The 11,741-nt window shown below is 43.2% G+C and overlaps 1 protein-coding gene across 2 annotated transcripts; it reads right to left on the reverse strand.

The window, feature by feature from the left end:
• Nucleotides 1-363: 363 nt before the first annotated feature.
• si:ch211-152p11.4 (regulator of G-protein signaling 8) lies at nucleotides 364-11,592 on the reverse strand. 2 transcript variants are annotated; one of them, XM_034704774.1, is made up of 6 exons: nucleotides 11,057-11,592; nucleotides 9,091-9,585; nucleotides 7,479-7,528; nucleotides 5,802-5,935; nucleotides 1,932-2,098; nucleotides 364-1,086 (listed from the first exon to the last, which is right to left on the reverse strand). In XM_034704774.1, exons 2-6 carry the CDS (start codon nucleotides 9,574-9,576, stop codon nucleotides 916-918), a joined length of 1,008 nt encoding a protein of 335 aa, XP_034560665.1. In that variant the 5' UTR covers nucleotides 9,577-9,585; nucleotides 11,057-11,592; the 3' UTR covers nucleotides 364-915. The 2 variants fall into 2 exon arrangements, with proteins under 2 accessions (XP_034560665.1, XP_034560664.1); XM_034704773.1 differs by having other exon boundaries at nucleotides 9,091-9,626; nucleotides 11,057-11,589.
• Between the last annotated feature and the right edge of the window lie 149 nt (nucleotides 11,593-11,741).

Consider the following 11,741-nt stretch of genomic DNA (forward strand, 5'->3'; position numbering starts at 1 on the left):
ACTTCATGTTAATCTTTAAACAAGTCCGGCATAGTCCAGGCGTGAGTCCTCCTGGTTTAGCAGGGGCAGGTGTGTGTCTATTCCTTCTGGTGCAGCAAGAACAGATCTGTGTCTAGTCCTCCTGGTTTAGCAGGGGCAGGTGTGTGTCTATTCCTTCTGGTGCAGCAAGAACAGATCTGTGGCTAGTCCTCCTGGTTTAGCAGGGGCAGGTGTGTGTCTATTCCTTCTGGTGCAGCAGGAACAGGTCTGTGGCTAGTCCTCCTGGTTTAGCAGGGGCAGGTGTGTGTCTATTCCTTCTGGTGCAGCAAGAACAGATCTGTGTCTAGTCCTCCTGGTGCAGCAGAGACAGGTGTGTCTAGTGCTGATTTAGCAGGGACAGCTTTATCCAGTCCTCCTAGTGAAACAGGGACAGTTGTGTATCTAGTCTTCCTGGTGCACTAAGAACAGATCTGTGTCTAGTCCTGGTACAGCAGGGACAGGTGTGTCTAGTCCTCATCCAGCAGAATCAGGTATGTGTCTAGCTCTTCTGATGTAGCAGGGACAGGCGTGTATCTACTCCTCCTGGTGCAGCAGGAACAGATCTGTGTCTAGTCCTGGTACAGCAGGGACAGGTCTGTCTCTTCCTCATTCAGCAGGATCAAGTCTGTTTCTAGTCCTCCTGGTGTAGCAATGGCAGGTGTGTGTCTAGTCCTCCTGGTGCAGCAGGAACAGATCTGTGTCTAGTCCTCCTGGTGCAGCAACACTTCTGTGTCTAGTCCTCCTGTTGCATCAGGAAAATGTCTGTGTCTAGTCCTGATTCAGCAGGGACAGGTGTGTGTCTAGTCCCAATTCAGCAGGGACAGGTGTGTGTCTAGTCCTGATTCAGCAGGGACAGGTGTGTGTCTAGTCCTCCTGGTGCAGCAGAGACAGCTGTATCTAGTCCTCCTGGTGCAGCAGGGACAGGTAGATGGTTGACTGGAGGAAGCGGGGGTAACAGTCAGTGTCCAGCAGAGAGTAGATGCGTTTCTGGGCGTGGTTCAGGGAGGTGTGGGAGGGGGCCTTCAGCAGCTGCAGGGTCAGATCCCGAGTCTTACTGTCCAGGTTCACCTGATACACAGACACACAGAGAGGTAAATGTTTACCTGAAACATACTGACATTAATCAGATTCACTAAGAGAACGAGTTTGTTGTATGAGCTGGACGTGAATGTGTACATTAATTTAGAAAGGAGGTACAGCAGGAGAGAAGTGAAAACGACACACTCTTTCAACTTTTCAGTGATCAAAACATCCATTCCCCCTCTGGATGACCTAGAGATAACATATCTGTACATAAAGTATGTTAATAATACTGTGACATTACTGTAATTATAATAATCAGGTGTTACATTAGCCTGGGACTGTCTGTAGCTCGACCCGGCACATACACTCTGGAGCCGTTACGCATGTTGGAGTGTTTTTAAATCTGAATGAGTTGGCTACAGTAAGTGAGCTCGATGTAAACTGTCACAGCCGTTATAAATCGACTTCACGATAATCTGGTAAGGACTTCCTCTCCATCCAGCTCATCATATATGTGGATAGAATTTAGCTCCGTCAGGATGAGAGCAGCTCTGAACTGCACAAAATGAAGATGCTGACTGCTAACCTCCACAATCAGACACAAAACAAGAGCCACCTGAGAGCGGCAGAACTCTGTGGGCGTTTCTGTTTTTGAAAATCATCCGAGCAATATGCTTTGTAATTTACAACGTGAGACGGAGCAGGGGGCGGAGAAAATAACACACAACTCTTGGTGCTTTTAACAGCTGCAATCTATTTTTTGTGAATCTCCCCCTCGAGTGTGTTTTCCTCTCAGGGAGCTCCTGGTTGGATGTAGGTGCTGCTGATGTCTCTGTTTTTATAAATGAAACCGGTACAGGTGATATAAAGACTCAGGTGTGTGTGTTTACCTCTCTGGGAGCTCCTGGTTGGATGTAGGTGCTGCTGATGTCTTTTGCTCTCCTCTGCAGACTGAAGTTATTGGAGGAATGTTTGTATTGTTCACAGGCCAGGTAGAACTGAAGGTTCTCCTCGCTGAACTCTGAGCGCAGGAACGCTCCAAACACCGACACGCCCGCTACAGAGGAGAGAGAGGGAGAGAGGGATGCTGTTAGTGTTTACTGTTTTTCATCTGATTACAGGTTGTAACCAACAGCACACTGACACGCCCCCTACAGAGGAGCATGAAGAAGAGGAGGATGAAGGTAGTAAATGTGCGTTATACATGAACATGTGTTGTTTGATAAATGAGACGGACAGAATATCAGAGTCAGACAGTAGGTAACTTGTATGTGATATTTATGTCTGAGACTTACATTGCTTCTACTGTGAACAATCAACCAGAGGGGTATACTACGAAGCAAGTTGAATATATTCCAGATATCTTTTCCTGATCCGGCTTCACTGAACCTGACAAAGGAGATCACGCTAAACTGTCACACGAAGCTGGTCATCAACATGACGAGTCAATCTAGAGTTACCTTGAGCACGTTCACATGAACGGGGCAGAGAAGGCATCATATGACCAATCTCAGACATGGACAATCTGCCGTCAACACATTGACATATTTTTCAAACTCAGAGCTCTGATATTAGAAAAATATGAAGATGAACACATAATCCAGACTTAAATCCACACATCTGTGTTTGAAACATGAAGGAAGAATTTAGAGATAAGATAAAAGCACAGAGTGAATAGGTCTTTATAATAACTGTTTGTTCCCTGACAGTCATCTCTCTGATTGAATCTTGTGTCGTGTGTGTCAGTTTTAGACTTAATATTTCAGCTGCAGCCCTGACGGTATCAAACTGAGAGCTGTGGTTAAAGGAATAATCAAAATGAGAACATGATTCAAAGTGATAAGCATGCACAGTTTAATGTTTAATATAGTTTAATAGTTTAATATATTTAATGCAGTAGTCCTACAACAACTTCTCCTGACTAACCTGTTTTAGACTCTGTTTAAGTATGATGTCAGGAAACATAATCAATAACTGTCATCAGTATTTTATATATAAAATCATACAGGTAGACAAAGTGTCCTGCCCGTCTCTCTCCCCTCATGATCAGCTCACATAGATCTGTGATCGAGCAAGCTGATTGGTCAGGGTGCAGAGTTTTCAACAAACTGATCTCTGATCGAGAACATAACCTGCCTAGGACCTTAGGAGGTCAGCATAAGCAACCATGGTTAACTACCTAAGTAAATAGCCGCAAATCCGGCTTCGTTGTGTACCCCTCAGATCCCAGCAGAAGGCTGGATTAGGCTGGATTACAGGAACAAAATATTATAAACCTTTACACTGATCAAACAAAACAAAGTTTCTACATTGATAACGATCATATTTAACATTTAGCGCTTGAATTGTGGAATGTCTTCAGAGTGAATGAAGTAGAGTGTAGGAGTTGTTAAATAAATTAATAATTATCCCCAGTAAATATCTAACCTTATAATCATAACTTTAACATTTAACTTTTAAAAATTAAACTTTGACATGTGACTTTACAAATAAAACTTTAACATGTGACTTTACAAATAAAACTTTAACATGTGACTTTACAAATAAAACTTTAACATGTGACTTTACAAATAAAAATTTAACATGTGACTTTACAAATAATACTTTTACATCTAACATGTTTAATTTGAAGCAGATCTCTCAGTTTAGTTTCTCACTGTCTGAAAGTTTAAGTTTTATGGATTTTAATCAAATGATCACTCAGACTGCACTCATGTTTAACAGGATTAAATATGAATGATTTTTCTGTGATAAGCAAAAACAACTTGGCTTCTAACCACACAGTCATTAGAGGAGCTGGATCAAATCAACAGCTCTTCACTCAGCCTTGTGTTTGACTCTGTGTGTAAATATAACAATAATCAATATTTGATATAAGAAATCTAACTCTTCATTTCACTTCACGCAGCCTCTTGAGTCCCTCTGAGTCTATGTACTCATTTATTTCCATATCAGCTGAGGGCGGGACCCACTTCCTGTGAGCGGCGTTGTGTGTGTTTGGTATTTCACAGTCGGAGCAGACATGATGACTGTCACTGATTACTTTGAACTCTGTGATTTAAAACCATTTCCAGATCAGAGATTATCAGAGATCCAGATCACAAGCCCTCTCCTGCAAATCAATGTGTTATATGTTGTTATTAATACTCTGACGAACAGTGCTGATTTTAGCATCGATAACTGATAAAGCTAACACTTCCAAATAGAGGTGTTCTGTCTGGTGTTTGACACATCTCTGTTCATATCCATTTACTCTGAGAATCATACAACACTGACTGCAGTTTGTGTAAGAGCCACCAGGGGGTTAAACTACAATAACTTTTTATTTTAAACATCAACATTGCATGTTTAATGCAAAGCTGCGGTGAGGAGTTTTTATGTGGTTATTAAACTGACTGGAATTAACCGTGAGGAATTATTCCTAAAACTGCTGCAGCAGGGCCAGTGGATGAAATGATTCACAGCCCGCTGAGGAAACAGCCTTGTTTTCACATTTTTCATAGCTTTACAGACGTGAACTCTCATCCTGTGTGAGATAAGCAGAAGCAGCTGTGTAATTACACAGCCTAATGATGCTATTAAAGCAGGGTTTAAACATGCTCCAACGTGTGTGTGTGTGTGTGTGTGTGTGTGTGTGTGTGTGTGTGTGTGTGTGTGTGTGTGTGTGTGTGTGTGTGTGTGTGTGTGTGTGTGTGTGTGGCAAAGCAGTGTGTGATATGAGAAACATCCTGAACATCATATCAAAGAGTATGATCAGGACTGAGCTGTTTACATCAGAGACAACACTAGGACGTCATCACACACACACACACACACTGAAACACACACACACACACACACACTGAACCACACACACACACACACACACACACACACACACACACACACTGAACGACACACACACTGAACGACACACACACACACTGAACCACACACACACACACACACACACACACACACACACACACACTGAACCACACACACTGAACCACACACACAGACACACACACACACACACACACACACACACACACACACACACACACACACACACACACACAGGTTCAACTGTAAAAACCACTGAACCTGAACCAGCAGGGACTTTATACACACTGTGCCTGCCTGCCTGCCTGCCTGCCTGCCTGCCTGCCTGCCTGCCTGCCTGCCTGCCTGCCTGCCTGCCTGCCTGCCTGCCTGTTCTATAGATAGCAGCAGCAGTCAAAAGGAATTGTGCTCTTTATGACTCAGCACACAGTAACAGTGAAGTCTGCTCACAGGTAAACATGTCTGCAGGCACAGGTGAGCTCAGACAGACAGACAGACAGACAGACGCACGCACGCACGCACGCACGCACGCACGCACGCACGCACGCACGCACGCACGCACGCACGCACGCACGCACGCACGCACGCACGCACGCACGCACGCACGCACGCACGCACGCACGCACTCCAACAGAGCTTTGTTTCAGCTCACAGCTCAGATCATGACCTGCTTTATGTGGTGATTAAATACAACAGATTCTCTGTACTTGTCCTTTAATTGAACCTACAGTATACCTCAGCTTTTCTTTTCAGTGTATTTGACCTGATGGTCTTAGAGCTTCTCCTCTTAGGCTTTGAATATTCTCACTTCCTCCTACAGAGAATTGATGCTATATTTACACACCTCCCTCACCTGTTTTCCCATGCTGCCTGGATCCCTTTCACGTGCGATCAATGTATCATCAATCTGTGAATGAACTAAAAGACACACTCACTCTGACAGGCCAGCAGGGCGTTCAGAGACTCCGCCCACTTCTCCAGCTCCTCCGTGCTGATCTTCCTCTTCTTACCGTGTCCCACCTGACTCCACTGACGCATGAAGAGCAGCCTGGACCTACGCTCCACAGGACTGAGGAGACAACAGGACACAGGTAGTTAGGACAGCATGAGGACAGAGGGGGAGGACAGGAGAACCATGAGGACAAAAACACATGAAGACAGGGCTCCATTTGAACTGAAAAATACTGGATCCGGATGCATAAGATCACATGAGGATAGGACACAGGGCCACATCAGCTGTGCACACATGAGGACCGTAGTAGGACAGAATTTGATAGAGCAATAGTTGTACGAGGACAGACAGAAACTCACGAGTAAAAGGTACACATGAGGGACAGAGTGTAAGGGGATAAAAAACACTTTGGATCAAAATGATAAAGACTCAGACCACATGAGGACAAGGACAGACTAGAGCAAAAACAAAGACTTACAGGACAAATAAGAACCAGCAAAGATAATTGGAGGCAGATAAGAACCAGGAAAACATAAGGATCAAATGAGGTAAGAACTGCATGAGTACATAACACATAGGGTTGAGATGCATGAGGACAGAAATACATACTGTAGGTAACAGGACACATGAAGACACAAGTGCATTAGAGGAGAACAAGTGATGACCAGAACCACAGATGGACAGGACAAATGAGAACAGAATAAGTGAATACAAAAACACATGGACTAAATAACATGAGTACTAAAACACATGAGGACTAAAAACACATGGGGGCTCAAACACATGAGGACTTAAACACATGAAGACTAAACACATGAAGACTAAACACATGAAGACTGAACACATGAAGACTAAAACACATGAGTTTTAAAACACATGAGGTTTAAAACACATGGGGACTAAAACACGAGGACTAAAACACATGAGGACTAATACACATGAGGACTAATACACATGAAGAATAAAGACACATAAATATGAAAAGACATGAGTACTAAAAGACATGTGTACTAAAACACATGAGGACTAAAACACACAAGGATTAAAACACATGTGGACTAAAACACAGGAGGACTAAAACACGAGGACTTAAACACATGAAAACTAAAATTCATGAAAAATAAAACATGTAGAATAAAAACACATGAGTACTAAAACACACGAGTACTAAAACACATGAGGACTAAAACACAGTAGGACTAAAACACATGAGGACTAAAACACATGAGTTTTAAAACACATGGGGACTAAAACACGAGGACTAAAACACATGAGGACTAACACATGAGGAATAAAGACACATAAATACGAAAAGACATGAGCACTAAAAGACATGAGGACTGAAACACATGAAGAATAAAGACACATGATTAGTAAAAGACATGAGTACTAAAACACATGAGGACTAAAACACACGAGGATTAAAACACATGAGGACTAAAACACATGAGGACTAAAACACATGAGGACTAAAACACGAGATTAAAAACACATGAGGACTAAAACACATGAGGACTAAAACACATGAGGACTAAAACACGAGATTAAAAACACATGAGGACTAAAACACATGAAAACTAAAACACATGAAAACTAAAACAAAGACTTTTCACACAAACAAAAACAAATGTGTTACTGACAGCAGGTGAGTGTTGCTCACCTGTCTTTGTGTTCTGGGTTGAACAGGTTGGAATTTGAGGAGTGAGGACTCTGAAACAGAAACGCAGAGTTAACTAGAATGTCCCTTTTGTCATGGAGACATATTGATATCATAGTAACTATATAAAGCCATCCAGAATCTATGATAAACAGGGCTCTCCATGCACAAAAAACGGGTGTACTCAGGTGCCTGTTGGTTGCAGAAACAAACAGAAAATAATAACTTGACCGCTGCACACTGAAATGACGGGTTACGCTAGGCGCTTCCTCAGGTTTGCCCATCATTATCAACAAGCATTCACAGCTGTGATAAACACCCCTAGTCAAATGACCAATCATCAAAACTGTCACCATTCATTATCACTACATGTAAAGTATGCCAAAACAGCATGACTTTGCTATTACTACAAAACGATTTCAATACACAGCAAACACTAAATACACTAAAATTCAATCAGAGAACAGCGTCCCCTATTTAACACAATAAACTAACAACTGGTACTGCAGCTGTCCCTCTGTCGCATGCAAGCGGCAACCTCCGGTCTAAAAATATGAGTCCATTGCGGAAGTGTTAAAAGCTGCAGTTCATCGAGAATCCGCTTGAGGCTGGCTCCAGAAGTACCGGAGGTCACATACACATGGGAAAAAGACGATCTTTACAGCAGAAATAAAAATGTTTACAGCCTGGTACAAAAGACGAGTGTAGTCTGGATAGCTCATTTCTCGATCGGCACACACTGTGAGGGGGGTGAATTTTTTTCTAACACGGTAATTTCGAAGATATTGAGATTATGAGTCTTCCAATGAGAGGCACAGTTGCCTGTGGGAACACTGCAGCTGTTGGCTAGGAGGCTCAAACTCCGCCTATTTACGTCACACTGGCTCCACAGCAGCAATATGGCTGCCGCCGCCGATTTGCCTCAAAACAGCTCTTCAGAAACAGATGGGTGACGTCACGGATACTACGTCCATATTTTATACAGTCTATGGTCGTACGTTGTTTGCTCACATTATTTTCATCATGTATTAGTATGTTTGAATGAAACGTTTTTATTTAAAGTAAAATAACATCTGTCATACTAAAGTAAGACTGAGATTTTTAGATGTATTTCACCCCTTTCTTCAGCATAAACTGCCTCACACATTAACTTATCTTTATGACGCAGCGACCGGCACAATATTATATCACTCACTCTGTTTTGTTTGAATGATTTTTAAATGTATTCTGGCTCGTAATGACTCAAAGGGACAGAAACTCTCTGAGTGTCTGCAGTAGACCTCTTCACCCTGTAGCAGGGAAACAGGCTGTAATGTCTGCAACATAATCCCTGATGGATCAAAGTGTGTCCACTAATGGTTCTAGTTTTTTTCCCTGACAGGCTCAGGTTGTTATTCTAAGTGTCTGACAGCATTACAGAAAGGATCCCTACAGAGAAAGAGAGCTTTAAGTAGGAGACATATTCAATCAGTTTGTCTTTGTGAGATCTTTGTCAGATGTATCATTTTCTGATATGGTGCCTGTATTAACACTAGTCACTAATAAAGAATGTGTAGTCACTGCCCTGATGAAGTGTCTGACTCTGTTAGGACCGGAGTCTGTCTCTGTGTCTCACCTGTCCAAACAGACTCTTCAGGTGTAGTTTGGCAGCAGACAGTTTGGGTCGGTGGTGCCGTTGCTGGGACTTAAAGGGGTTTGAGAAGGAGGAGGAGGGGGAGGGTGGAGGCAGGTCGTCCCTCCCCATGCTCTCTGTGCTGCCCTTGGGGTCAGGGGCCAGCTGCCCATCGCTATAGGCCCTACAGCCCTCGCTGATCCCGCTCACCCTCAGGTGGTTCTGGTCCATCTTTCGGAGCTCGCTCAGCTCCTCCACGCTCATACTGAGCTCCTTCTTCAGCTCCCTCTTCACCTCCTCACCTCCATTGGCTCCGGGCTCCAGGATGGTTGGGGTCACCCTGCCCACCCTCCCATTCAGCTCGTCCTCCTCCAGGTGAGGCGTGTAGGACTCCCGCTTCCTCTTATGATCCTGATCCCTCAGGGCCATCTTCCTCCAGGGGAGAAAGTCCAGATCCAGGAGGGATCCCTCAGAGCTAAACCTGCGCATGATGGCTGTCTGAGTAGGAAGAAGATGAGGAGGAGTAGGAGATTAAGATCCTGTAGAAAAGACATAAGACAAATGAAAAGGTGAGTAATAAAGAGGAGACTGAAAAAGGACCAGAAGCAGCACACGTTTGAGGAGGAGGAGGAGAGGAGATGATCAGGGATGGAGGAAAAAGGAAGAGATCAGAGATGAAGGTGCTGCTGGGAAGAAAGACAAATCTAGGTAATCATCAGTGAAAGTTTAGAACAGGTCAGAGCTGAACCTTCACATGGCCACTGGATGAGGAGGAGGAGGACCTTCAAAATAATGGCATGCCCTTTAACCTCTATTTATTCATGCACACACACTCACTCACACTCACTCACACTCACTCACACACACTTACACACATAAAGGTTAAATCATTAACTGAGGTGTCACATTCAGCTGCCCTGACTCAGAAATTTCCTGGAACAGTTTGACCTCCATCTTAAGATGTGTGAGGAGTTACAGATTCAGAGCACCAAACACACAAAAGGCTGCTGCTGGTTTACCTCAGGTCCACAAAAGGTGGATTCAGTCTGTGGTGGTTACACATGTATCAGACTAACTGAGAGTATCATGTTGGATTCATACGATAAAAATACTTTTATCTTCACTTTAACCTTCAGCTAACTCTGATTGATCCTATCTCTTTCTAACTTTATGTACATTCTAAACACATTTAACTTGATTTACCCGCCCTGTGTACTCTTTGATCGTTGTGTTGTTACTCAGAGAGGTTTATCTGACTCATGTGGGACTTTATCTTCATCGTGAAAGTTTTCCTGTTTTAATGAAGAGTGGTTAACCTAATATGTTATCATAGCCCTGACTCTGCTTCACTACTGTAATGGCCTTTCTATGTTCATGTAAAGGGCCTGGTACAGGTGTTCCTCACTTTAAAACACCCTGAGTAACTACAGATGCTAAACAAACACAGTTTATTATCAATATTAAACTTGTATTTCTAATCAGTGTGTATCTGGATTTTATATTTTTATATAACAACATAGAGACATCTCAAAGACAGATCTAGATGTTAAATCTAGTCCTGAATATTTAACTTAACTTTATCAGCCAAGAAAGCCCGTTAGGTCTATTTGAACCAAAGGATAGCTTAAATATTAGAATATTTTCATATGTTTTGACATCTTTGTCCTGATCACAGCCCTGTTAGTTTAATTTAATAACTTTTTTAGACTAAGATTAGGATAAGGATAACTGTGACAGTCAGTCTCTAAAGTTTAGTGTCTGATCTCTACTCCTAACTCCTAAAGTTTTTCCATAACTTTTCTAAGCGACGGTCAAGCTATGTCTGCGTAGCTCCCGAGGAGCTGTGTCCTGTTAAAAACCTGCTGACACAGAGTTCATGAATTCAACTTTAACTAACACCACTCTGTAAAAAAAAAAAAAGTACTCCTCACGCTCTCTGCTGAGATTGTTAATGCCAGTTTGTGTTTACCTGTTGTTCCTGCAGGTTTTAATCCCTCTCCATGTCGCCTCGGTAACTTCCTGCGGGGCTCATGAGCGACATGTGGACGTGCTGAAATCAGTGAAGACTCAGATCCCACAGAAAGGACGGTCAATCCCACCTGAGGGTCTGCTGCTGCAGTCTGCCGGAGTTCAGAGTGTTCCTATTTTAAACTTCCTCCAGCTGCAGATCCAACAACAGCCACAAAGCCCACTCTCAGTAACACACTCTGACTGGCCGCAGGGAAACTTTCTGCTCCTGTCACATGAAACACACTGACTGCAACTGCCGCACCTTCACCTTGTCTCAACATGTCAGTGACACACACACACACACACACACACACACACGCTCTCTCTCTCTCTCTCTCTCTCTCTCTCTCTCTCTCTCTCTCTCTCTCTCTCTCTCTCACACACACACACACACACACACACACACACACACGCACAAGAACACCGGGGCAGAATCTGAGGTGTGTCTTGGAAAACACGACAACCCACTGACACATGCCTCAGTCCACAAAGCGCTCAGTGTGTGTGAGGAGAAAAAAAGGGGACATACACTACGCCTGTTGCTGACAACAACTGATAATATGAAACATTTTGCTGATACTGTTTATTATTATTATCGATACAGACAACTATATTTGATTTGTTTGCGTGCTTTTCTGTTTACT

This window comes from Notolabrus celidotus, chromosome 16, assembly GCF_009762535.1.
Source record: "Notolabrus celidotus isolate fNotCel1 chromosome 16, fNotCel1.pri, whole genome shotgun sequence".
Lineage (NCBI taxonomy): Eukaryota > Metazoa > Chordata > Actinopteri > Labriformes > Labridae > Notolabrus > Notolabrus celidotus.